This window comes from Rhipicephalus microplus, chromosome 2 (assembly GCF_043290135.1).
Source record: "Rhipicephalus microplus isolate Deutch F79 chromosome 2, USDA_Rmic, whole genome shotgun sequence".
NCBI lineage: Eukaryota > Metazoa > Arthropoda > Arachnida > Ixodida > Ixodidae > Rhipicephalus > Rhipicephalus microplus.
This window is the reverse complement of record NC_134701.1, coordinates 246790259-246816395: the sequence shown is the minus strand read 5'-3', so window position 1 is coordinate 246816395 and position 26137 is coordinate 246790259. Positions and strand designations below refer to the sequence as shown.

At 45.7% G+C, this 26137-nt stretch overlaps 1 protein-coding gene across 2 annotated transcripts in view; it reads right to left on the bottom strand.

The window, feature by feature from the left end:
- Positions 1-751: 751 nt before the first annotated feature.
- The window catches only part of LOC119170189 (glutamate receptor 1), a 200912-nt gene continuing 175526 nt past the window's right edge, over positions 752-26137 (bottom strand). Inside the window, exons 11-17 of one of the 2 annotated variants that reach the window (XM_037421271.2) lie at positions 23565-23920; positions 13430-13628; positions 11261-11505; positions 9816-9924; positions 8856-8993; positions 4334-4429; positions 752-1153 (exon numbers count right to left, since the gene is read on the bottom strand). In XM_037421271.2, coding sequence (XP_037277168.2) covers positions 1073-1153; positions 4334-4429; positions 8856-8993; positions 9816-9924; positions 11261-11505; positions 13430-13628; positions 23565-23920 — 1224 coding nt within the window. In that variant the 3' untranslated portion in view covers positions 752-1072. Of the gene's footprint in view, positions 1154-4316; positions 4430-8855; positions 8994-9815; positions 9925-11260; positions 11506-13429; positions 13629-23564; positions 23921-26137 lie in introns of both variants that reach the window. The other variant, XM_075878487.1, reaches the window with a different exon arrangement.

The following is a 26137-nucleotide window of genomic DNA, read 5'->3' as shown; positions in this document are numbered from 1 at the left end:
TTCGGAGTAATCTAGCGAAACTCCGTTTTTGTAAGTTGTAGCGCGTGACTCGAAGTGGTACGCTTTACACACGAGTTGAGCTTTTCATGGCTGACAAATACCGTGCCCACTATTTCCACGCATGTAATACATCGACACTGCAATCCTGTCTAATTCTGGCTCACACATACTTCCTTCACATTTTTGCACCTGGAGGGTGATTAGAAAAAGTGCAAACAGGAGTGATAACGACACAAAATGAACAGTGTCCGCTGCACTGTGACCGTAGAGTTTTGTTGGTTGAGAAAGTACAAACACAGGAAATGTAACACAAAAAAAGAAGAGAATAATAAAAGAAAAGAAGTAATTGTCAGCAATGGCTGAGCGTTGACATAAAGAAGAGTTAGCATTGCCTTCAACTACCTCCAATTACCTCGATAGCCAGCGCTAGCGAGAATTAGCCGTAAATTGCGAAGACTAGTCAATGGTTAGCTGGAATGTTCAAGGTTAGCTAGTGCTTGTAGTATGCAGGTAAAGTTGCTTTGCACGAACTGAACACTTTTGGCACAGTGTCCTATCTATCGCTTGCGCATTAAAACAGAAAGTGGTGACATCACCGCGCCAAGCCACTCTTTATGTCGAGTGTATGCGAAGCTAACATAACAAAAGAAAACACAAGAAAAGTAAAGGAAGCAACAACACGCAAGTTGATTGCAAACATTGTGAAAACAGAACACGCAAAAACAAACAGGCCAGGAAAGGCCACAGCTAACGATGTTATTTCAGCGCCTAGGTATATAGGTGGTCCCAACGGCCAACGCCAAAGAAAACATTCACATTCACGCATGCAGGGCGAGCTCCGAGATGGTCCTCCGCACACACAAACAGTAACGGATCCCGAAGGTGCATCCCTCGTCGCTCAAGGGCATGGTTACTTCCGTTCTGCCCAACGCCGAAGGCTGCACGGACCGTCTCGAATCGGTTTCCTTCTCCGCCGTCCCTTCGTGGAATCGCGCGAAAGCACTTGTCTAGGAATCGCTATGCGCACAAGCGCACTGAGCGTTCTTGTGCGGCACCGTGCCAGCAGAAAGCTTTAGACTTGAGTGTGTGTGTTGACTCCCGGAAACTCTCCGAAGCCGTCAGCTTGACCTAGGTGAGGCGCCGGATTATAGAGCTGCCAAAGGGTCAGGTAACAGTGGGAATGGTATGGACGAAAAAAAAGGAGATAATTGACAATTAGGTGACTACTTACGCATTTGAGCGTATCTATTAAGCATGAAAAGGGTGTGTGCCGCCCTAAAGCTACTTCTGGAGATGACATAACTACTTCTAAATGTACTTAACGTACATTGCTAATTACTTTTACGGTATTTCTGAGTGCAATTAAGTTACGCTTCTTATTACAGCTGGCAGGAAGTTTTAATGTTACGTTACTGTTACTTTTGAAAAGTAATTAAACTAATTTGAATCATTTTAACAAAAAGGTCATCAGTCATGCACCAATTCATGCACACTCCATTTGCTGCATATGCACACTGAAGCTTCAAATATTGTTGTTCAACTACAACAGTCTGAGGTTTGGTACGCTGATTAATTATCTTTGCTAATTTTCTTTCATTTTCCTTAAATTTTTGCGTGATAAGGAAAGCATAATGTTATATCTTTGTCAAAGTTACTGTGACAGTAATGAGTTACCTTGAAATCACTCAGGTGAAGTAATTCCTTACGTTACTAAACTAGCAGCCCACAAATTTAATTCACTGAATTAGTCACTACACCAAAAAGCTGCTTATTTACTCTAATGGAATTACTGCCATGTTTTTAATGGAATTACTGCCATCTTGCGGCGACTAGGTGTTAAAGCGAGCCGGAACGACAAAGAATTGTAACGCGAAATGTAGTAAAATAGATATAATTTCGTAACTTCTATGGAATCAGTTACATTTACGAATTTGCTGTCACCTCGAAGATACGAAAAATGCGCACGATCCAGCACATTTATTGAATTATCAACCCACCCCTATTCCCGGCTTGAATAGTTGGCTTTGTTGCATGCATAGTATGCATGCAGCAGAGTATGATTTACAGGTGCAAAAAAAAAAAAGTGACATAATGGTGAAACACACAATACCTTGAGTGCAACTGAAGTGCAGCAAATAAATAAAATGGTTACGTTTGAGTTTAAAAACACATTAGTTTACATAGGAATGTTTATTAAGGCACTTATGCAAGGACAATTTGGCGAAGGGCATGTTGCACTATCTGACTACAAATGCTTAAAGAAAAAAAAAGCCCCCCCCCCCCTCCCCGAAGAGAATCATGAGGAAATCCGACTGTATTGCGTAGCGTCCATAACGGCGTTTCGCAGTAGAACACAGCGCTAAAGGAACGTTTTCTTTTTTTTACACCGTGCTGCCGATAGCGCCGTTAGCCGCACGTGGCGTTCTTTTGTCGCGAGAAACGTGGTGTGCGTTTCCAGCTCTAGTAGCTAGCGCGCACTGCTAAAAAATATTATGAAGTGAACAGAACAAATAGCGTTCTCGGCTCGGTGTTGGCGTTTCACAGTGGCGTCTAGAGCCAACGCCGACTAAGTTTCAAGGCCGAAAGGCTGCCGCAGTGACGTCAGAGGGTGGGGGCCCAGTTACGCCGCGAACGTGGCGGAAAGCATTTGTTTCGTTCACGTTTTAGGAGAACCAACGCTCCCGCTTTCGCAGCTGCTGCGGCTAGATTGGGCTGAATAAAAGATGTGGAAAAAAAGTCTTACTGAGCATGCTCAGTTGGGCAACTGGGCCCCCAACCTCTGACGTCACTGCGGCAGCCTTTCGGCCTTGAAATTTAGTCGGTGTTGCTAGAGCACACATACCCGGATGTCCTTGAGAGGCCAGCGAACGGTCGAGAGTGAGGCGCGAGTGGACAGGAAAGGGGGGCGCAGGGAGAAGAGAGAGAGAATAGCGAGAGAAAGAGTGGGGAAGCGCTGCACCCACTCTCTCGTACACTCTCTCACACCACGTTTTCCGGTTGCTAGGGGCGAGGATGAGCGTGCGCGCCCGCAGCTGTTGCGATGGGAGAAGGTGGTGGACGAATCCCGATGGACGCCTGACATAGCCCGACTAAGAAATGCATTCGCATTTGAAAATCACACAGAAAAAAATTCCACCGGAATCACCGTTTATGAACTCTTTTGCTATTTCAGGTACCACTGCCTTTGAGGCAGTGTGGCAATGTTGGCGTTTTGGTATATTTGTGGCCATATTTCTTCAATATAGAGTACAAAGCATAGAAAATGGAGAAAGAAGTGAAATTTTAAACCGGTTTGGACAGACAAAATAGTCTTTGTGTAGTACAGATTTTCAATTTTTCTGCAAGATGCTCTTTTCTAGAAAAAGTTTGAATTATTTTAAAGCTGTACATTAACCTGAGCGCAAGTAGATAAGGGTAACGACACAAATTTCAAAATTTGCTTGAGAAAAATCTAGATTGTGGCTGTTTTCGTTACGGCCAATGTTTCAAGTAATGATTAAATTCAATTTGTAGCTTTTATAGAATGCAGTGTAGTCCACGTTTACCAGAAAACAAATTAACTGTATGGGCCAGCGGGTGACTTTAGAATGTGCGGTGGTGTGGGTGACTTATGTAAAAATTCAACAGCAATGAGTGCCAGTTTAGCGTATTTTCTTGCTAATCAAGCACTATCTCATTGTAAGAGTAGTGTAAATTTGTTTGGTCACAAATAAATGTAATTTGTTTCGTCGTGCATAAACGTAATCCTGCTTAGGCTATCGTTTTCCTTAGCGTGGTCATAAATTTAATTTTTTTTTGGGAATGGTTATGTTGTTTGGGCGAGCTGCCTGCCATTACACATTAACGTTAGTTAACAGCATGCCCATATTATTTATCAATTTCTTTATAATAGGCTGGCTGGTGCCTTCAAAATAAATGTCAGCTCAATAACTATTGCTGTTCCAACCTGGTTATTCCAAATTGCTTTGTATTCGCAAATGTTGCCGCCGCGTATTTCAAAGCTTTCGTGCTTTTTGCGAGCGTGCGAACGTCGTCCCAGACCTCATGATAACAAAGTTGCATCTTACACAAAAAAGTCCATTATATCAAAGAATTCGATATAAAGGCAATTCTAACACTGTATCTATTGCAAGACTATAATTCATTTACTTTGTTATAACCAATGTTTGGTTATATCCGTGTTCGTTATATTGAGGTTAGAGTATCGAGCAGTATTGACATGTTCGTCGAGAGCTGCCAAGTAGCTAGCTGTGCAAGGGTGTCTACAGGGGGTGGCTACGAACGAACACAAAAAAGATAGGGGGCGTCATAATTACAGAGTATCCTGGCGTACCCTTCCTCGCTCTCCGTGGTCTAGGCTGCGGTCTCCATTCTGCGTGCCGGTGATCGACATGCGGACCTTTGCCTTCATGGCGTCGTACATACTCATCTGTGAAGAAAGAAAAAGAGGAAAGAAAAAGAGAAAAAAAAAAGATCGCTGAGGTTAGAAAAGAGTGGTTTAAAAGAACGCGTAACAACGAGCGCTTATTTGAGTTTGCATTAGCTTTTTTAACACTGTGTTACGAGGTCTTACTCGATTATTAAGGAAAAATTTTGTGTCGAGGAGGAAGAGAGGAAAAAAGTTGAAGCGGAAAGACAGGGAGGTTAGCCAGTTCTTAGACCGGCTGGCTACCCTGTGCTGGAGAAAGGGGTGAGGGGAATAAAAGATGTTAAAAGAAATGTTGCGAAAAGAGAGAGACAGAAATTACAAAAAAATTGCGACAGAGGAAAGGCAACATCAAAGAGTATAAGACACTATATATAGTCTGTCTCGGAGGCCAGTTGTCCGCAAAAAGCGCAGCAAAGCTTTCAAAGCCTTCTGGGCTGAGAACGGGCTCGGCCAAAAACTTTGTGTGACATTCTAACAAGTGCTCCGAGATCAACCGATCCTTGAAAAAAGAGAAAAAAAAGAAGAAGCAAAGCAACGTTACATGTCAAGGCATTTTACCATACTGAAGTTAGGTTGCCCCAAGTCGCGATAAAATTTATTCATTGTGATGGATACTCCGGCCACAATCTTCCGTTGCGGTATTTGTTAGGAAAAAAATGAAGCCAGCATAAAAGTCAACTTCCTGTCCATTTAATGGACTCTGTCGTGAGGCCAACATTGATCTCTCACCCGTTTTCGCTCGGGAGATAAAAGTATTTGTCTCGTAGTGTTTTCGGGAATTCAGTACCGTAATTCTGGAGCACGACAGGCAGCAGCATTGGAGAAAATGGTTCTCCACCTCAGTTGAATCATTAGAGGCGCTGTCACTTACCGCAGACAGGCTATTGCAACTTTCATCGCCCCCGGGAATCGCCGCGCGGAGCGAAACAAAAGCAGCCACATTGTAGTAGTCAGAGCCGAGACAAGGTGCGGGAAATGTCGAAGAAAGGAAGCTGACCAGTAAAGCAAAAGAAAGTAGCTCTCAGGACCGCACGTCGTCGGCGTCGTCTCTCTGAAAAATTTCGTAAAAGCAGTCACCGAGGCGGCCACCCCATTTTTTTTCCCGGCGTGAGTGGCAGAAATGCGTTCATCATCTCTTAGGCGCTGTCTCCGCAGGTTTCTCCTTAATACTCCATTACTCATCCTCTTCCTTCCTCCTCCTTTTCTCCCTTCTTCTCTTCTCGACCTTCGCCGATCACTTGGCACTCGCAGGGAAATGACAGCGGAGACAAACTGCGAGGATGCTACGCGCAGAAACAAAGATCACTCCACCGTCAGGGCCAAATCGTGCGGATCGTGCTCCACTTTTCATCTTCTTAAGAAAGAGAGAGAGTGAAAGAGAAAGCCAGACACAGACTTAGCTGAGCATATAGAAAGAAGGCCATTGTCTTCAGGAAAACACCAAGGCGCTGTGCGAGTGATGCTTCGGTGTCTTATCTGGCGCCCTGCGGAGAGAATGGTTCGAACACGCACGCAAAAAAAGGGAGGGGTAAGCACAAAAACACCAATAAACAACGCGCGTGATCCAATTCGAGTAAAGAACACTGAAATAAATAAATAAATATTGACGCGGGGGCGACTATAGCTTGGCGATTTTCTACATCGCCAATGCATCGCCTGCTTTCTAGGAAACAGTCGCGGCGTGTAGCAAAAGCAAAGCGACGGCAACAGTAGAAGCGAGGACGATGATAAATGCGCTTCCGTCCCTATACTGCGCCTGCGCGTAGACAGGCATCGAAGGAGAGTGAGATAAAATGAGTGAAAGAGCAGGTGCGTGAACTAAGTAAGATGGCTGAAAAAAAAGCAGGCAAGCAAAAAGGAAACGCGGTATGAATTATTCAAGCGAAACTGTAGCACGATGTTCCCGTTTTTCGCATTATTTCGCGGGCCCATCCTCTTCACTTTCTCGTCGCTGTTCCGAGAAGATGGGCGCGCTTCGCTGTAGTACTGGCACCTTTCACGTCGCCATGGATCTCTGCTGTCTTTCTGCTGAGCTGGCTGTTGCGAAACGCATAGCGGACAAAGCCAACCCAGGTCCCTCCCTTCCTCCCTCCCTCCCTATTCCCTCCCTCCCTCCCTTCCCTTTATACTACTTCGCTTCACTACTACAACAAGAGAGAGGAGGAGAGTGGAGTGACACAAAAAAGATAGCGCTGTGATGAACGTAAAGCGAGAGAGACTGAAAGTGAGTTCGTGTTAAGGGTTTCTGGCCCGACAAGAGATGCACAGGGAAAATAGGAAGCCATAGGAACGCCTTTCCCCATCTTCACCAACCGCGGCCCTCACTTGTAATCGCTGACGAAATGGATTACGCGGCGAGAATTCTTCACATTCTTGCTTTTGAGCTTCGCGGGATGCACGGCACCAGAAGCTGGAAAAGGGTGCGAAGCCTTTAATTTAACTCGTCCGGCGGCGCTTATGAGAAATGGATGGCGACGGCCGTGGAATTGGTGAAGGGCAGGGCTTGGAAATGAAAGACCTTGAGAAATAATTTGGAGAAAGGGAGAAAAAAAAAGAAGCTTAGTTGGACGAAATGGTTGCAGCTGACGGTCGTTAGAGTGAAGCGCGGAATGGTGGACACATAAGTGCAGTGTTGAATAAGGCTGACGTAAATTGAAAAATAAATTTTTTTCATTATGCTACCACTCAGAACAGAGTGAAAGAGAAAGAAAAATGAAACCGTAACACTCAAACAGGGTAATTTTAGAATAAATATAAATGACATAAAAGACGGGTTTTCGGTGCAATCACTGACATTAGATACCAAATGCATCTCTCTTTTTATTTTCAATGCAAGTTTAAATTTGTTACTTCGAGTGTAAGCGATAATCACTCGCGAATGCGTTCAAACAAAACTAAAAAGTGAACATCAGCCTTGCGAGTGTTGAAATGACAAGAATGGTGCGTTGACAGTTCGCGAAGAAGCGAACAATCACGCAAGTCCTCTTAGTTCTTCATTGTTCTTTAGTTAACAACTTTCGAACAGTAAAAGTTGACCACGAATGATGAGAAAATAGGAGCAACAGTAGCAAGGCTGAGACAGACATTATAAGCGGTGATTATTTACGTAAAGAATGACTTCTTCCTAAAGGTGCTCCGCGAGAAGCAGAATTCCGAGTTCGGGAACATACTTTGTTACCCCGTGTCAGAGGTCTCGGAGGTTTTCGTTTCCTTTAAACTTGGCACGGTACGTTGCTTCCGCAGAGTTTCGCGAAGGAAGAGCAAAGAGTGTAAAAGTGAAACCCCGCAGCGTGATTTATGAAAAGTCGAAGCGGCCCCGCCAAGATTGCGGCCTCGGGGAACGCGATCCAACGAGAAGTAATTGCGATGGAGTCACACAATGCAGGTTCCTTGCTCGTGCTTTCGCCTGTTGTGTAAAATTGATGACACTTTAAGCAGCCGGAACATTGCACGCGCACGCGTGGCAGATCGTGCTGTTTGTGTGGGCTGAATTTCCGCAGATTACACACAAAAAGCGGCTGTGCATGGATATCCGCGGAATTCGGCCTTTTGGAGCTGGATGTATTGATCTTAATTTTGAGCTTACAAGTACGCAGCACGTTGTAATTCACTATAATTCGTCGTTGCTGTTGTCCGGCATAAAAGAGCGAATGCATGTAATGTCTTGTGTCAGGTGAAACAACTTTGTTAGTTATTTAAACACAACTTCTTCTTAATCAACATATGTTTCTTGCCTAATATATGCATTTTTCGCCATTTTCAGTGCCTCAGTAGCTCCCATGAATGAAGATACAGTACTGCATCCATCTCACATATTCAAATATTTTATTTGCTCATTATAGGGCAATATCTACAATATAAACAGTCTAACAACTATCCGAATCCATACTAAGGGGTGCGCATGTGCAAGTTTTCGTCGCTTGCAATCGAAACTTTCCCACATCTCTACTTCTACCCAGACTCCTCCACGGCGCCATAACCACTCCGCTGAGCGCATGAAAATATACGCCACGATGTGTTGCTTCAATTCATACACTACGCAGATTTAAAGTAAATGTACAACACGCGTAAAACGTTATGTTTAAAGTAGGACTTCGTTGTGATAAAAGGTTGTGGAGATTATTCTTTGTTCCTTGTTGTAAAATTGGAGAGCACGCTTTGGTAACCTTTAAGTATCACTCTTACGCTACATTTCATGGTGCTTTTTTTTTGTCTATTTAAAGGGTGAGTTGAACGCATGTACAGCGATTCTCGAGCCGCCGCCATACGAAAAAGTTGAGCGTATGCACATAATTTTGTTGTACACTAATGCGCAAGGTTCAATGTCTCCTGACAGACGTTCTGGGCGACCTGGTAACATATAGCCCACTGTTCTCGGCAATGAAAATTGCCGCGTACAGGCGGCGTCGAGCGAATGCATACTTACCTTAGATCTGGATGCCTCCAGCCTCGACTTATAGCAGAACTCAAGCAGGGCCACCACCATAGCAAGCACGAGGCCACCGATGAGAATGTAGAAGCATCCGGCGACGTTACTCAGCGTCAACTCGTTCTGTGTCGACTCCTGTCGGTGGAACCACGAGAGACACTCAGCTCGAGTTTGTCTCGGGGCCGCAAGAGCTGTGCACTTCATTCCAGTGTAGGCAAAAGTATGGACTTGAAAAAAAATTGCGCAAATTCAGACAGTTCTCTTAATATAATACGCGAACATATGAAGTATCCGAACATTCGAGGATCAAGAAGCGCTGTCGCCATTGTGGCACTATCCAACTAGACAGCGCATGTGCAGTTAGCTCAGGGAGTTCATAAATTCGGGGGGCGTTCGCTTTAAACAACTGCGTGCTGTCAACGCACCGTCAACGCTGTGGGGTCCCCTGAGGGAGAGTCTTCCGAAGTTACTCTTGATCTTGGAGCAACGCCGCTCAACGCAGTAACAGGCGCCTAAAAGCCTGACTACACGAACCCGTTGCAGTGGTTCAGCGCGGGTCTCTTTGAGGCGGCGCCGTGCCCTCTCCCTTTAGGGAGAGAGGGCGCATGGCTACGCGGAGCTGCGTGCTCACTCTCTCCGTAGAGAGAGGGCATGACGCCACGTCAAAAAGTCCCGCGCTGACGCGCTGCAACGCGCGTCTGTGGTGAGGCCTTGAGAGCTGCGCTCTAAAGCCCATCATTGCCTTTTCAGCCTGCATAACGCCGACCGTCTCCATGGCAGTGAGGTTGAGGCCAATGCAGAAGGATACTATGCCGCAAAGAGGGACAGCTCTCTTGGAGTATGTGGTATGGAGGTAGATATTTCCACTACCACACTCGCTTTATCCTTTATTTCGGTTCGTGCTTTGACGCGATAAACGTCGCACTATGTGCTCCGGCCTGAATATGATTGGCTCACCTTGCTGTCGCCCGTCTTGCACTCGCTCCTATCGTACCACCATTTGTTTTCGAGGCGCGCAAGGTCTCCGTTCTCTTTGAAAGTCAGCACGGCCAGGTTTAGGCGGTCCCTGCCAGTCGGAAGAGTGGAACGTCAAGCGTCAGTGTACGTCGATTTAAAGTTGCAGAAAAATCCTGTGAACACTTTTATTTTGCTCTATACTGGAAAGCTTAGATTGCTCGTCTCTTTTATGTCATGTTCTTGTGATGCCTTCGATTAATATTCCTTTACAAAGTGTCCGTCAACAAGTTTTCCACTACACACTGTCCACTCTTCTCTTGACATTTTCTTAAGATTCTTATTTTTCGTTTTTGTGCATGCGAATAAGCTTAGATAGGAATCATGTTGCCAAAACTCACAAGGCAAGGAAAGTTGCAACGAGGAGTACATAACTTTGTATGCTGTTGTAACACCGAAGTGCAGGAGGTTATGCGTTTTATTTTTAATTCAGCAACTTTGATTTAGTTTTTATGATATGGTATGTTAAAAAAAGTCCTTGACCACTGGTAGAGTATTCGTTAGTTGTTATTTCTGCTTGTTATTCCTTTTTAATTAATATATAGTGGAACATGGGAAGGTAGGCTACTTTAGAGCCGGCTATCCCAACATCATAACAGCAATGTACTATATAAACGCACAAAAATCAAAATTAAGAATAAAAGAAGCAAAACAATCAAAGGCAGTATGTACAATACTATACACATTATAGGGCATATAATGCATGAATAAGCACGTTATGTATGGTCATAGTCCAGTTAATATATCGGGATCACATTGCGGATAGAGTCCGTACAGATAGCGGCAAGGTTTGATATGAAGTAAAGACAGTTGATTAGATTTGTTATTCTTATCGCAACAAAACTGACCAGTTCTGGATCACCACTTTGTTCTGTCTGTACTCTTCCCGTCTCTTTTCTGTCCTCGTTTACTGCGCTATTTACGGTAAAAGGCTATGACTGTGAAAGTCAGCAATTGAGGATCGAATCCACCGCACTAACGCAGTGTCATTGGGTTCTTCCGTCGTTAATGTTCATAGGTTTAATTTTTGTGGATGGCAACATGACTGCACTGGCCGCGTAGCGCTGTAATTCTTGTACACCTGAATCGGTGCCACGTACGTATAGGTTTCCATATGCGACGTCAAGCATAGCCATTGCTTTCAGCACAATAAATAAATAAATAAATAAATAAATAAATAAATAAATAAATAAATAAATAAATAAATAAATAAATAAATAAATAAATAAATAAATAAATAAATAAATCAACTGCACCGTACATTATGATCTTATCAGCAAACTTCTTCCAGTTCGAGAACAATCTTAGCAAAACGAACGCTTGATAAGATTACACAAGTGAGGTCGGCATTCTGCGACAGCGTGACCTTGGCCCGAGGCATCACTTACCTGAGGGTGGATCCGAGGGGCGTGGCCACCCCGTATCCCTTGGCGTCCAGATTCCCGCCCACCTTCATGGTGTCGCAGGGCTGGCGCTCGTTGATGTAGTCGTTCTTGGTGGACTCCATGAGGAAGGCGTACTTGCCCTTGGACTCGCGCACGCGCCGAATCCCTTCTTCGTAAGACGAGGTGAACACCCGGCTGTTCGAGTTCATGAACTCCCACATGCGGGCGTAGACTGCGATTTTCGACCTCTGCGTGATGACAGGCACGGGAGGAAGACGGGGTAGGGTGAAACGTGGATTGCTCGCTTGACCTTTATCGTTCTGCCTCGTGGGCGTCGTGTCAAGAAACATAGGGCAAACGCAGTCGAAGACAGAGTGGTATATGCGGGTATGAGGCCGAAAAGTAATAATAGAAAATAAATGCGCATCACGCACTCTAAGCAGAGCGAGTAAGAAAGAGAGAGAGGACCGGGAGATTAAGTGGATTTGGGCAGATATTATACGCAATTAAAGATCCAAAAGATTATAGTGCCAGCACTGATTTTGACGTTTAACTCTTGTCAAAGTAGCCTCATAGTTCTATACTAACACCAATTCATTGTCATCGCGCGTATATGTTGCGCATGAGTACACGAAGTAAAGACAATAAAGTGAGCATTATGCTAACGAAATGGGCATCTTACGGCATGTCTACGTATGCAAAGCCAAATAAATCTAACTGACAGTTAGGCCACAGAAAGCATGGGGAATATCAATTGTTGTCTTTAGCTATAGTGTAGTAATTATGACGTAAATTGTAATTAATCGAAATGCACAAAAAAGCTGTGTGGGTTCAAATAAGGTTGTGGCCTCGAATTTCTGTGACGAGAATGTCCGTTTTGAAGTTGGATTCTTTTCGTTGTGTCTGTGAAAAACGAGAAAAATTCCCTACGTAGGGTAACATAAGAATGCCAATCGCTATAAGTAACGGTCGCTCAAGCATAACTCACTCGAGACCATAATAACAAAAAAAAAAGGAGAACAGGCTGGATAATAATGCGGGAGAACACTTTCTGGCACTGGTTAGAGTTTCGGAGTTTTTTTTTTAAATTTGGAATTAGCAAAATATGGGAAGGTCGGCTACGTTAGAGCCACCTATCTTAACATCATGGCAGTAATCTACAAGAGAAACATAAGAATACGAAAAATCGTTCCGGCTTCACAGCCAAAACAGCCGAAACACCCGGAAAAGCATTGACACAAAAATAACAGTCGTTGTATACGCGCAGCCGCTCCCAGCGATAGAAGAAGAGGCCCTTTCAAGAGCGGGCCTCTGATACGACGCAAATTTCTTTTGCTTAGCGTACACTCCGGGTGTCAGAAAAGCCTCGTCGGGGAACGGCGGTATCACCCTGGGGGATTCGCGCTAAACCGTTGACGAAGCGGGCACGCCCAGTGTTCAATGCAATCAAGCGGTGCCAGGAAGCCGAGGCGAGCTTTGCCTCTTTATTCCGAGGCACTCCTTTGCGGCTGGCGCTGAGTCTGGACGGCTCGATTTATAGCACGCGACCCCGTAGTACCTTTCGACGGGCGCTCTGTGTGTATGGGACAAAGGCGAGGTTGCACGGGTTTGACAATAACGTTCGGCTTTAACGACAGAAGCTTCCGAGTTTAGCTGTTGAGCACGGTCCTCAGTTGATGATGCCAAAGAAGAAGTACACTTCCGAGCACGTGTTAGTGTAACGTCTACGCGAGAAGATCTTAGTCCCAGAAAAAAAAAGAGAACAAACAGTACGTACCCATTTTAACAACAACAACAACAACAACAACAACAACAACAACAACAACAACAACAACAACAACAACAACAACAACAACAACAACAACAACAACAACAACAACAACAACAACAACAACAACAACAACAACAACAACAACAACAACAACAACAACAACGACTACGACTACGACGACGACAACAACAACAACAACAACAACAACGACTACGACTACGACGACGACTACGACGACGACTACGACGACGACGACGACGACAACGACGACAGCAACAACGACGACAACCTACCTTTTCATGCATGTTTTTAATATATACGTATATGCAAAACAACGACAGCAGCAAAGTGGAATTGGCAAACAGGAGCTAGGCGAGGTAAGGAGTGTATAGAGCGCTCACCCTGAAGAATTCCTGTGTGGAGGAGTACCACAGCGTGCCGTACTCGACCTCGGTCTGCTTAGCGAGGTCGTCGGCTGAGTTGATGGGCGTCACCATCCGCTCGACGGTCAGGAAGGCGGCCAAGTTGGCCGTGTACGATGAGATGATGATGAGCGTGAAGAACCACCACACGCTGCCCACCATGCGGCCCGACACGGACCTGCGACGCGTGTCGCGCTGCTCTCAGCTTCCAGGACGCGGGTTCAATTGCCGCGCGCCGTATTCAGACGGAGAAAAAATGCAAGGATCACTCCCTCGTACTTAGATCTATAGGCACCAGTTAGATGACTCCAGGAAGTCGTAAATTATGGCGGAGTGACTCACGATCGCGATAGAGTTTGTTTCTTTTCACAAAGCTACAAAAAGTGTTGAATACGCAATGAAAAAAAAAAAGCAGACCAGAGGGAAAGAGTGAAAAGGAATATAGGAAATATAGGGAGGTTAACTAGACTACGTCCGGTTTGCTAGACATGGGGAGACGGGAATAAGGGAGTAAAGAAAAGAAAAAGACAGACTAAGAAAACATCATTGCACTGATAAGCTCTGTACGTGTCCGTTGTCGCTGCGTCCCGTACTTCTTGTAGTTTTTGTCAAAGAAATTGATAATGTATCAAGTAATGAAGCATTGCCAAGTTTTCCCTGTATTCATACCGCAGTTTTGCCACGTAAATGTCCACGAACCAATTTGATGTTTTTGTTAAACCTGGAACGCGAGTATTGTCATGCAGACACTCCACCGGGAGCGCCTCAACGGGTCTTTTGAGATGACGAGCGAAACTTTCGAAAACTACTGACGTGCATTGCTGCAATGGCTGGCAACGAAAATTATCCTTTTGTGTATAGATAACGAGCTTGCATACTCTGTCATAACACCATTTTAAACTTGTCCATATAGTGCACGACTCGTATCACGGATCGCTTCACTGTGCCACGTAGCACTAATCACTTCACTGTTAGCGTAATAGAACAATGCCTGATGAGCAGTGAACGGTGCCTAATGAACAGCTCGTGACACACAAATACAAAAGAATGAAAAAGGCGGGACGAGACTGCTCCTTAATGCTCGTTCACGAAGGTTCATTGGAGCGCCACTGTTTACATTTCAACAATCAATTTTTAGTTTGCACCGCACTCCGCCCACACTAACTTGAATATGAGATTAGGCGTGATGCGTGCCGCTTTCAGCTCTCATCCTCTACCACTACTGCCTTCCCAACCTATACTTACATGCGCACTGTTATCGCACGCACGGAAAAAGCGCCTCATTGGCGTGAGGCGTTGCTTTTACCTCGTATAACAGTCGCCGCTTATCTGTCTTCCCTTAGTCTAGAGAAGATGGTAGGGAGAACAAAGTTCATGAATGAAAATAATGATAATAAAAAGGTGTCGTAACGATGCTTGCCTTCCGGTTTCAAGTCGGTCACGCAAGTCTCCTGAGAGCTTGCAGAGCTAGCCTAACAAACTTCTCGAAACACTTTAAGGAAGCCAAACTTGACGCCTCCCTGTATTATACGATGTTCACGTCAGGTTAAATCAAAATTAATCACGCCAGATATAGCGGTAGCCTTTCAGTACATATCCAGGTGTTCTCGACAATTTCGAAAATTAAGGAACAGAAAAAAATAAGCAAATATAAAACAATGGTTATAATCAAGCCGGAAAAGCAATTTTCTGTAGGTTTTTTTTTGCGCCGTATGCAGCCTGGGCAGCTTATGATCCTATATAAACCACAATTTTTAGTATGGCGGTTTCTTCGCTGCCAAAGCGCCGGAAGCTAGTTATGGAACTTGTCGTTGTATTGAAGGTACATATTTATTTACTCTTATTAAATTTTCAGCTCGTCGAATTGCCCTGACGAGATTACTCGTTTAGGTTCCGCGGGCGACAGGCATGAACAGAGCACGCGCTATCACGTCAGAACTCAGAAATCTCCAACAGAATCGCTCGATCACTTATAGCTGAATGCTAATTAGGGCCCACTGTGTTATTATCACCATTTTTTGTCATAATTTTTTTGCCTTGCGAGTAGCAACAGCGCTTATGCTTTTAACGAAATGTAGAGCGCACATTTTTAAAAGCGGTGACATTCTTAGGCGTCTTCCACCTTAAGTCTTGCTTCTTTTTGTGTGAAACATTTTTTTACTGGCGTTCTTTGCGTCGTCCGCAAGTAAAGTTCTTTGTTTTAACGCCTTGGATTTAGCAAACCTTAGTTCGAGTTTTAGGTGCAACGAATGATATAGTAATACTATAGGGCAGACAGGTGGTGAAATAGGACAAAAAAGTGTGGCTAAGTAATGATATTAACTTCGGCAGTGCCAGATAGATTTCTCGTACGAATTTTGCCCTAACCAGGGGAGACAGGTGTTACAGCAAGATCCGATTACAAGCTTGCGGTGGTCGCACCTACGCATATCCCCGCCCACGATATGTGGACTTCGAAAGGCCTGTACATTAAGCTTCCAGACCTGAAGCATGGTGGCCTCGAAGATTTGACAGTGGCTAGCCATGCAATTACTTAATTTAGTCTCTGCTCGTCCTGCGTTTGCTTCACCTTCGGTTTTCTTTTGTGTGCTGTGCTGTTGATGTTCACGCAGATGGCAACAGTGGTAGCGGAAGCCTTGGTTTACCCTGGAAATAGCACTAGAGCTTCGAGTTTGGGGGTGATCACGTAAACGTCGTGTAGAAACTTAATGAACAAACAACAAGACGTAAACGTCGTTGGAAACGTCGCATAGAAAATAATGAACTTTGCCGCGCCACCAGTGCTAGTCGCAGGTGGGAATGAGCCTTATGCGGGACACTTTCGTTGCTTGTGCCCGGATATGCTCAAATCGCATATCCCCTAAACAAACACTATCCGAGATTATCGTCAGTAGCGTTCCTATAGGCGATGAAGTTATCGGCGGCTTCCGTCGTCTCGTGTAAATGGGTGTACGTCACACCTGCAAATGGTCGCCATCTGCACCTCGCAGCACTATATTAGCAGGCATGTAGGCAGCCTTATGCAGGTGGTACGTGCATGAGGGATGCAGATTGGGGGAGAAGGGTTGCGCTGATGCGAGCGGGACGAGTGTAGATATCATGTTCATGATATAGCCGGAGATGGTCACAATTTCTGGCACGTATACCAGGCTGAGAACCAAACACATTTGTAGGGAAGGAGTCTGCTCTCTTCTGGGCGAATCGCAAATGACGCTGAGACATGCGAGTGCTAGGAGGAGGCAGAAAAGGTATTTACCGCCGGCTCCTCTTACGGGAGCGACTTTCTCGCTGCGCCGAGCTGCGTCTCTGGTGTGAGTATGCATCTTTTAAGGGGCGCTGACAGCGCGGATGATTTGTTATGTGCGCGCGTAGCTGAGGTATTCGAGCCTAATGGAAAAATGCGCTCCGCGCTGCATGAAAGCTCGTTCGAAACGTATACCTACGAGTTGGCCCCTCTCACCTGTTTATATAGGTATACGTGCCCGTGTTCTGATTTATCAATTTTGTTGTAGCATGAAAACGTCCTTTCGAGCACGAACGTGAAAATTAAAGGCAGCTAAGTTAATTTATTTTCATTGATGACTGGACACATGTGTGGCGCTCGTCCCTTCATTTGTACACATATCTATATTGAGCGAAAGAAATCGCTATAAGTTATGCCAATCATACTATGTTCCACATACTTTCGTTGTTTTTACCGCATTCAAGCGAAATGACCAGGTTCACGGGGAAGAAGAATGCATCGAGTGAAAGTTCAGTAGGAGAATAATTTTTACAAGCTTACTGATACAAACTTACTAAATCATACAATTTCGCTGTGATGTATTCGATAAATTCATTTTTTTAGAGCTACACATCCAGAACTTTGTTTTTTTTTTCTACATTTCTCAGTTTGACGTGATAGCAGCAAAAACAAAATAACATAAGGCGCCTGTTCAGGTTTTTTTTTCCTATGTCACTGTTCAATAAACATGTTCCGACTTGGCGCGCTTAGCGAAATCAACGCAATGTGATCGCGGCTCAAGCATGCGCGATCTCCTTTGTGCACTCAGTGCGAGAAATCGGCCATTCGTGGCAACATTAGCAGCAGAAAAGGTGTGCAGGCACGAATGCGAGGAGTGGCGGCGAGTAAGACAGGTAACGTAAGATACGAAACGGAACACACAGGCTGGCGTCGGGAGAAAGGGGCGGGCGTGCAGGAAAAGGTACGCGAGCGAGTGGGAGCCAAGCAGCGATGGGGTCATCATCACAGCGCGCCTCGCGTGTACTGCGAGAGAGCAGCAGTCTCTCATCGACCCTGGACAGCAGTATGCGGCGGGAATCGCGAAACCTGCCCCAGAAGCGAGCGCAGCTTGGCCCCCGCCATTTGACCGGCCGTCTTCCTTCATTTCCACCTGCAATGAACAGCTTCCTACCCTCACTTCCTGTCATCCTCCCGTGCTCCCCATCGCGACTTCGATGCCCACTCGAACTAGATGCGGGTCTTATCGCGCGCGTCTCAGTGGCTGCTGACAGCTGCCGACTTGTTGTTCGGAGTGCGAATGTCTCCGCCCTATTTGGGAAGATGGAAATGACCGCGTTCGCCTCTCGGCTTCGCTGCTATGTTGGTGTCACGGTTTGACGAAGCGTGATCTTGACGCAGAACGCGTTATGTAAGGTGCTTCCCCGCATTGATACTCCCGGAGATGCGGACTCGGCACGCTGCATTATGCTCAAAAAGAGGTTCACTGTGAATGGAGGAGCGGTTTCCTTTCGGCCCGAACTGGTCGTACCGATAGCGCTGTGTGTCTCCCGGTGGTACGGAAATGTATCGGGCTTTAAAAACCGCATGTACTCGCGCTTTTCTCTCTTTAAATTTGTACGTTTGTTTGTGCGGGACAGAGTACCTGCAGGGAAATGTACGTTAATTTGGGATATGTCTATCGCTTTTTTGATTACACGTTTACTGCCTCGGGCAAAAAAGAGGAAAAACGAAATCTGACCTTCTACTTCAGGCATGCGTCGATTTATCACAGCACTGGCCTTGCCGACAGAAGTTTTCGTTATTTTTGTGCATTATTTTGTTGAGTAAACCCTTCACGCATATTAATAACATTTTGGGCATGGTCACGAAAGCAAACAAAGACGGTTACGTCTCGTTGCATTCAATAATATTGAACATTTTATCTATCTTGGTTTCAGACCTATTCTGTATGAAGTTTTTTTTTTTTAAAGTTCAATCGTTCTTTGTCGTAGCCAGCGCTTCGGTGTAAGCGGAAATGTTGGCCTGAGTCGTCAATACACTGGCGCCATCAAATAGGCTAACAAATTTTCACTCATAAAGCATTATTACGTGAACAACTGGAATAGCTACCGCAAAATAGGCTTTATTGTTTCCTATTATAAGCTTGCAATACTTGAGTTATCTTTCTGTTATAAACTGCAGCGCACAGTTGATCGTAATAAACTAGGTATTTATGCACATAATCTCATGAACCTTGTGAAAATGAGTTCGCCAAATTCTGGAAAAGTATCCATCTCATGGCCTAAGGTAAGTTACAAAGGCCCATCAATAAATTGAGTTCTGCGACAATACTAGCTATGGTGCTTATGATTAGAAAAAAATTGTATTACACTTGGCTGCAGTTTTTGAGCGTTGAACACTTAACTGTCCCAAATACTGGTCGTCTATGCACCATCATACGTTTTTAAGTGTCAACCTGTGAAGCATTCCTAATGTATAAGGATTACTTATGTTTATGAATCGATGCTATAATTGCTCTAACTTCACTTAGAATGTTAGATTTTGTACAAGATGACGCTTTTTATAATGTTGCATTGCATGGGCAGAAAGTTTACCCTAGAAATCCTAAGGAAATTAATAATTACTTGAAAACGGAGGAGATTTGCACAATGTTTCCATTATTCTTGCAGGACCAGTAAACGTAACTAGAACTTGAGTTTAATGTGTCCGAAAAACACAACTTTTGATTGATTTGTGTAACTTGCGAAGTTCGGATTACAGTTGCTTGGTGACCCTCATTTTGTAGCTATTCATACGTAATCGTAACTTCTGCAAAAAAAAAAAAAGTTTTGGCTCTTCTGAAGTGGGCGTACAGGGAATCAATGCAAAGGCTTGAAAGCCGAGAGGGAAAGGTGACGTTCGAAAAGCGACAGCCAACATAGGAGGGAAAGGAAGAAAAGAATGTGGGTAATCTAAGCAACCTAAATGGTACGAGTCTCAGATCCCACCTGTGGGAAGGGTCGACTTTAGCTCCTCTGAATTTACGTCAAAGTCGTTACGCACCACAGTCAAAGGCAACAAACGATCTGCCCTATTCTTTCCTTGGCTAAACTGGCTGTTGGCATTCTCGGTTGTGCTCAACAGATATAAGCCAGCCTCTCGAACAACTCCTCTTTTTTCGTCCGTTCAGTAGTGACGCATAGCCAGCCGAGTCCCGCTCAGAGTAAGTGATAACGCGGACAATGCAGGTAAAAATTAACGGCGTCCAACGCTTACAGGCATTCTTCCTCAAAAAAGAATGTAATACCCGGAAAATGCTCGGTTATCGCTTTGGCAGGTTGTAGAAGAGGACCACACAATGTGCTCGAACTGTCGACAATGCGCGAATCCCGCGCTGCATTTCGGCGATATGAGAACGGCGCAGCGTTTGTGTACGGCGGTTATATATACCGTGTTCGGACAGTAAGTAGCTGCAGATAGCAAGCTTGTCGTCTCTCACGCTCCCCAACACTGTGTCTGTATCCGGTTCCATCCTTCGCATACCCCGTCCCCGCGACAAGAAGACGTGAATGCTCCCGCGCTTTGGCATCGGCGTGGTGCAGAGCCTGTTGCAGCGATTCGTGGCGCTCCGCCTCCCCATCCTCCACTATTTTCTCCAATCCCCTTTTCCCACTCGTATCGCTCTCTGGCTTCACAGAAACGCACCATGGGCTCTGTGGACTTTTGTTCGTTCATCTTTGCTCAGGGAATGGAGGGAAGATCATCGCCTAGGGTGCGAGTCTTTGGTCAACACGCCTCCTATTCAGATACAACGACTGCATCGATGCAAGTCGTTTTCTCGTGTGCATACGTGATTCCTTCGTCCTCTCGTCTGTTTGTTTGCTCTTCATTTGATAACCGTTCGTTGTTGTTTCATTTTTCAATTTGTAACTCGGAGGCAGGGTTGCGAGAAACATTGAAACTCCCCTAATAAATCGATCGGGGCAGTAAACTTTAATAAAGCTCTTCTAACTCACGCAGTGCCGTTCTAGAATGTCGATCTCTCGGGATTAGGCACGTCGGAGGCAGTCGCAAGCGAGGGCTGCACACGCTAAACTTTGTACACATACTCCTGGGAAAAACAGCTGCGTGTTCGTTATAGAACGAGGAGGCCCGCACTTCTCTCTTTCCCAGCGAGTTAGTTGCTGTTGCTGCCGTGTGTTTAAACCAAGGCCGGGAGTTGTCGAGTGCACGCCCCGCCCTATTTGTGCACTGACGACGAGAAGGATCGTTAGCATGAACGCGAGCCGAATATACATTCTTCTCCGTACAACATATTGCGGGCTTCTTATAGTGCGAGCGATGTTTTTGTTTGTTTCTTGTCCCTTTTTTTTTTCGAGGAGGGGGGAGGACAAACTGACACGGGAAGGCGTTTCGGTTGATTGCGCTTAGCTCGGAGCATGTGTATAGCTTCCTTGTAAACAGCCTTGTAGCGGAAGCGAGTTTGGTTCACGTGTTTGTCTTCTCTGCCATAGCCTGTAATGCCCTTGTACGATGTGTCCGTTTTAGTTCCTGTATCTCTCCTCCTCAACGCGTGGCTATAATCTGGTTCGAACGTCGCCTCGACGTAATTAATGACTACGTCAAAGCTCCTGTGTGCTAAATTTTTTGAGGACGACAGAGTTCTATAACTGGGTTTCTCGTAAAGTTCCTGGAAATCATTGCAACGAAATTGTCTTCTTTATCGTGCATATAATTAAACGAGTGCGTGAAAACTGCCAAGGAAAAAAAAACAGCCTCGAGTACGTTCTTTTTCTCGGACAAGTAGTTATATATCTATCCATGGCCGGGTTCAGGCAATAAAAATAAAATAAACAAGAAACATAGAGACACGCACATTGGGAAAAGTTCACCGCTTCGATCTCCGGGTCTTCGTTTATTAGTATATTACGCGAGCCTAATCGGGCGAGTTCTTATAATATAGAATATTTAAGTTTCTTTCTACGTAAATGTGCTATATTTTGTTTTTGCCACGCGTTAACCTTATGGCCATGTTACTTATCAGCGGTCCATTAATATCCACAGAAAAACGTTTGTCACTCCGCACGAAAGCTTTGATTATTACCCTAAATGTACATTAGCGCACTCGAACGAGCTCCACTTGTCATTTCTGGAACTTTGTGAAAAAAAAAAACATGTTTCAGTGCGCACACACTTACATTGATATAGATTCTGAGTAGCGCCACACTTCATTCCGTGCTTATTTTTTAACGTTTAACTGTGATTTTGTCGCGCTCACAACGCTCGCTTTCATTAGCTGTTGTACTGCTGCATTACTGAGCGTTCTCACTCATGTCTCATAATTAAAAACCTTGATTATCTCGCTAGGTAAGCAAAGTGCTTTCTGCCACAGTACGAGAGCACAAAATATGCCGTGTTCCATTCTTATGAGTGGCTTTGCGCTTTTACTTGTCCAAAACTTCATCACGCAGCTACTCAACGAACCATGGCGTCACATTGATTTGGTCTTGCCACAGCCAACATTCACGACGACTCTACGCAGCGAACGTTCCCTGGCTGCTTCTGCGATTCCTGATTAAGACGAGAATGACGATTCTTCGGAGACTACCCAGCCCCTCCACCAAAATGTTACGGGGAAAAGGCGTCTGAAAAATATATTTACTTTAGATAAACAGGCAGGCATACAATATGGAGCCCAGTTTGCATGAGCTCAGCCTATAGACATCGTCCTCTTTCCTATTATATTCATCTTTGGCGCCCCGCAGCAGTATGAACGACTCAACTGATATGTATGTTTCGCTGTCTTTCACTGAACCATGCTTTTAAACATTTCCTCCCTTCGTCATGATTCGGGGTAATTCACCTCTTTTCGTGCTACCCAAATGGGAAAGTCACAATGCATTTGACCATAAAGTCTTCCTGCCCAAATGCATTTCGTATTGTACTTGGAGGTTGATTGCAGCGCGAAATAATTAACCTGAGAAATGACGAATTGAAGCTAGCGCAAAGGATGCAACAGAAACGAAGTGTGCTACAATGAGGCCACGGGTGCTTAGTCTGTTGTTTCTCGCTGCCTTGGCGCCCATAGACATATTCCACGTTTGTCAACAGCGGTGGGCGCCGTCGACATACTCAAGCGCTGGTAGTGACGCCACGACGCGTAGGCTCCGCACAGCCCGAAGCTCGCCACCAGCTTCTATGAGCACGCGACAACTGGCATGACAGCTGCTACAAGCATCATTGACATCGTGAGGCGCTTGTAGCAAGCAGCTGTTGTGTCACCTCAGTATGTCGACGGCACCTATTGCTGTTTACAAAGAGGGAATAGGTGTACATACTCTAAAAATTAGAGTACGTGCTAGTCTTCACGTGTCTCTTTAAAGAGTGTCATATACGCCACATGTATAGACTTGCGCAGTAGAGATGAAGAACTCTTTCTTTTTCTTAGAGTGTACCGTGCGACAGAATACAGAATGCTTTCCGTGTTTGTCCTTGATTGGTCATTGGGAAATGCGCCAGCCACCCTCCCCCTCCTTCATCTGGGCAGCGCCGGTGGTGCGAGGTATGACGATACGAAACAAACGAAACACTATTCTGCATTCTATGGTGCAGGCCCTCTTCTTGTTATTCAGGAATAGTATACCAATCACCGAAACCGTAACCCTTTTGCGTTCTAGCCTGCACCTGTTATTGCCGTGGGAAACGATATCTATGAAGCATTTACGAGGTGTGCGGTATCGCGGGACGTGCGTAGTTGCGAGTGCGTGAATATTGAGAGTTGCGAGTGGCACTGTCGCTGCGGGAGGTGCGGCACACGGTGCGACACATTGCGTGTGTGCGTACGCGCGTAAACCGAGGGCATCCCGCTTGCGCGCGTGCGTCGTCCCGTACCTGGGGCAGATGTCGCATCCCTGTTGCATGAAAGCGCCCAGGGAGAACCAGAGACTGTTGTAGAGCGAGAAGTCGTTGGACACCGAGGGCCCCACGAAGGTCTCCTCGTAGCGCCACTCGCGCGGCGAGAACCGGCTGACGAGGAAGAGCACCACAGAGACGCCCACGTAGGCGAATATGATGCACATCCAGATCTCGCGCGACAGCGGGTTCATGAAGGAGAACACGCCGGGCTTCTTTTTCATGGGCTTCTTGATCATGATGCTGATGCCCAACGACATGAAGGGCTTGGTGAAGTCGATCACCCGTTCCCGGGCCGAGGTGATGGTTAGAGGCGCGATCGCCATGTTGGCCTCCTGGGGGAAAAAAAGAAAGGAAAAGCATTCATCAGCGGAAAGAACGGCCGTGCGGTAAAGGATCAGCTCGTTCCGCAAGCGCCATCTAGCATTGCTGGCTGCCCTCAGTCTAGGGCGTCCCAGCGCGCCACGGACAGTCGAAGAATAAGTCGCACTCTTTATACCACTGAAAAATTTGCGAGCATGGGTGTCGCGGACGTTTCTACATGTAGACTTGTCTTCTTCAAGGCTGCAACTACTTTCAGAAAGCTGTTGCGGCCTTGAAGAAGACAAGGTCCGTTTGCAGAAACGTCGGCCGCAGCGACGCCCCGTCTTTCATTTATCCAATATTTCATTTTGCCTCGAATTGCGTTTTTGTTTATTTTGATTCTTCAGACCACTTTTGGTTTAAGACAAAAAATTGAGGGAGTCAGCGGACAGCCATTGTTGTCATACGTAGCCTATTCATGTATATTACAATACAGCAAGGGGGCGAGAAAGAGAGGTGATGCTGAGGGGGACATTAGTGATGAGGGATGACGTTTGAGTGCGACACTTTGAGTGCAACTCCACAATTTTTTTACCCAGAGGCACGCTGTCAATGCACGATGTCAAAATGCACTACTACAATAAAACATATACAAATGAATCAGCGTCTCACTGTTCTCTATTTATTTAAGTGTTCTTCCGGTTCGTCGATTTTCTTGGTTACGTGGCCTCGACATGCCACCTAAATTTCCAATGGTCCTCGTTGTCGAGGACGTAGCATTTTTCACCAATAGCGTGCATCGATTGAAATCATGTGACACGTGAATGAAACTCGCAGCGTCCGCAGTATGCGAGTGGACAAAAAACGAACAAAAAATAAACAAACGACTGCATCAGCGAGGATGCAATAAATATATTGCACAAGACAATACGAGCACCCGCAAACGAAAACAGAAAAACCGATGCAAAAGCCCTTTGCTTTCCGAATACGTTTTCACACGCACGAGCTCAATAAATCAATATCAAAGAAAAATAAATGGTCAAGAAGGAATTGTTTAAGAAACGCAACACTTCGTGCCCCAGCAGCCTCTGATGTTGCTTCGCTTTGTGGAAGAACATTCGTGTTTGCACGGAGCTGAGGGTTTGAAATTGGAGAGAGTTGAGAAGAGAGAGAGAGAGACTTTTTCGCTGAATGATAAGTCGCGGTTTCTTTTTCCCCGTGATGACGGAAAGCACTGCGTAGAGGGCGGATAGAGGCTAGAAGCTGGACGGTGGTGCTTGCGCTTGCTTGGACCCGTCATTAGGGTTGCTGGCCGCGCATTCGCTGTTATAATTTTCAAATATGGGCGCAATTTCCTCCCCGTTTCATTACGGCGGCCAGCCAGCGTGGAAGGAATCGAAAAGTCGAGGCTTTCTTGTAAGAGCCCGAAAACTAATAGCGGCCGCGGGCGTTTCTTGATTACTGCATATTTTTCCTTTATTTTTTTAGGGGTCCTAAGCTTTGGTTCGCTGTTGCCGACGAATCGAAGAAGTCCCGTTCCCGAGATACGGCCCTCCTCTCACACTCTCACAGAGCCCCTTTTTAGTTTCGTTTCCTTCCTCGGCGGTCCTCTATTTCGTATCGCTTCGAACTAAACAGTGAAATCGTGTGCTTATGCTTGTTGCGGATGAAACGCGTCTCCTCCGTTTTCTCGAATGATATTGATCCGTTCTCTCTCTCTTCCCCCCCCCCCCCCCATAGTGGTGAAAAAGAATAAACACGAGATAACGTAAGCCTTGCGGTTTAAAGGTGGCGCTATTGTCACTCCAATGTTGGGCGCGAGATTGAGGAGTTGTTCGGAGCGGCCACCGGCCTAAATACTTGGAATGCGTGGAGGCCGCAGATAGTCGGCAGGAGGAGCGGTTCTCCTCGTCACTAAGGGTCGTGTCTCACCAGAAAGGGTATTGTCAGGCGGCTGCTGGCACCCGCACTCACAATACGTTTCCTCGACAGAGAATCGCGCAATTTGGGCAAACAAGGGCTTCCCTGATTCGGGGCGCAATTTCTTGCCCCAGCGCGTTCTCCGTACTCCTTCCCGCTTTGCCTTTCTTTTCCTCTCGCCCAGCACACTCATTTTCTCCCCCCTCTCTTAACTTTGGAGTAGCGTGGAAGCGCGAGGCTGTTCTGCTCCATTATGCTAATTACTCTCGTGGGAAGGGTACTGCGGTGTATGCACCGACGCACAAATACATTTAATTAGTGGGACCCGC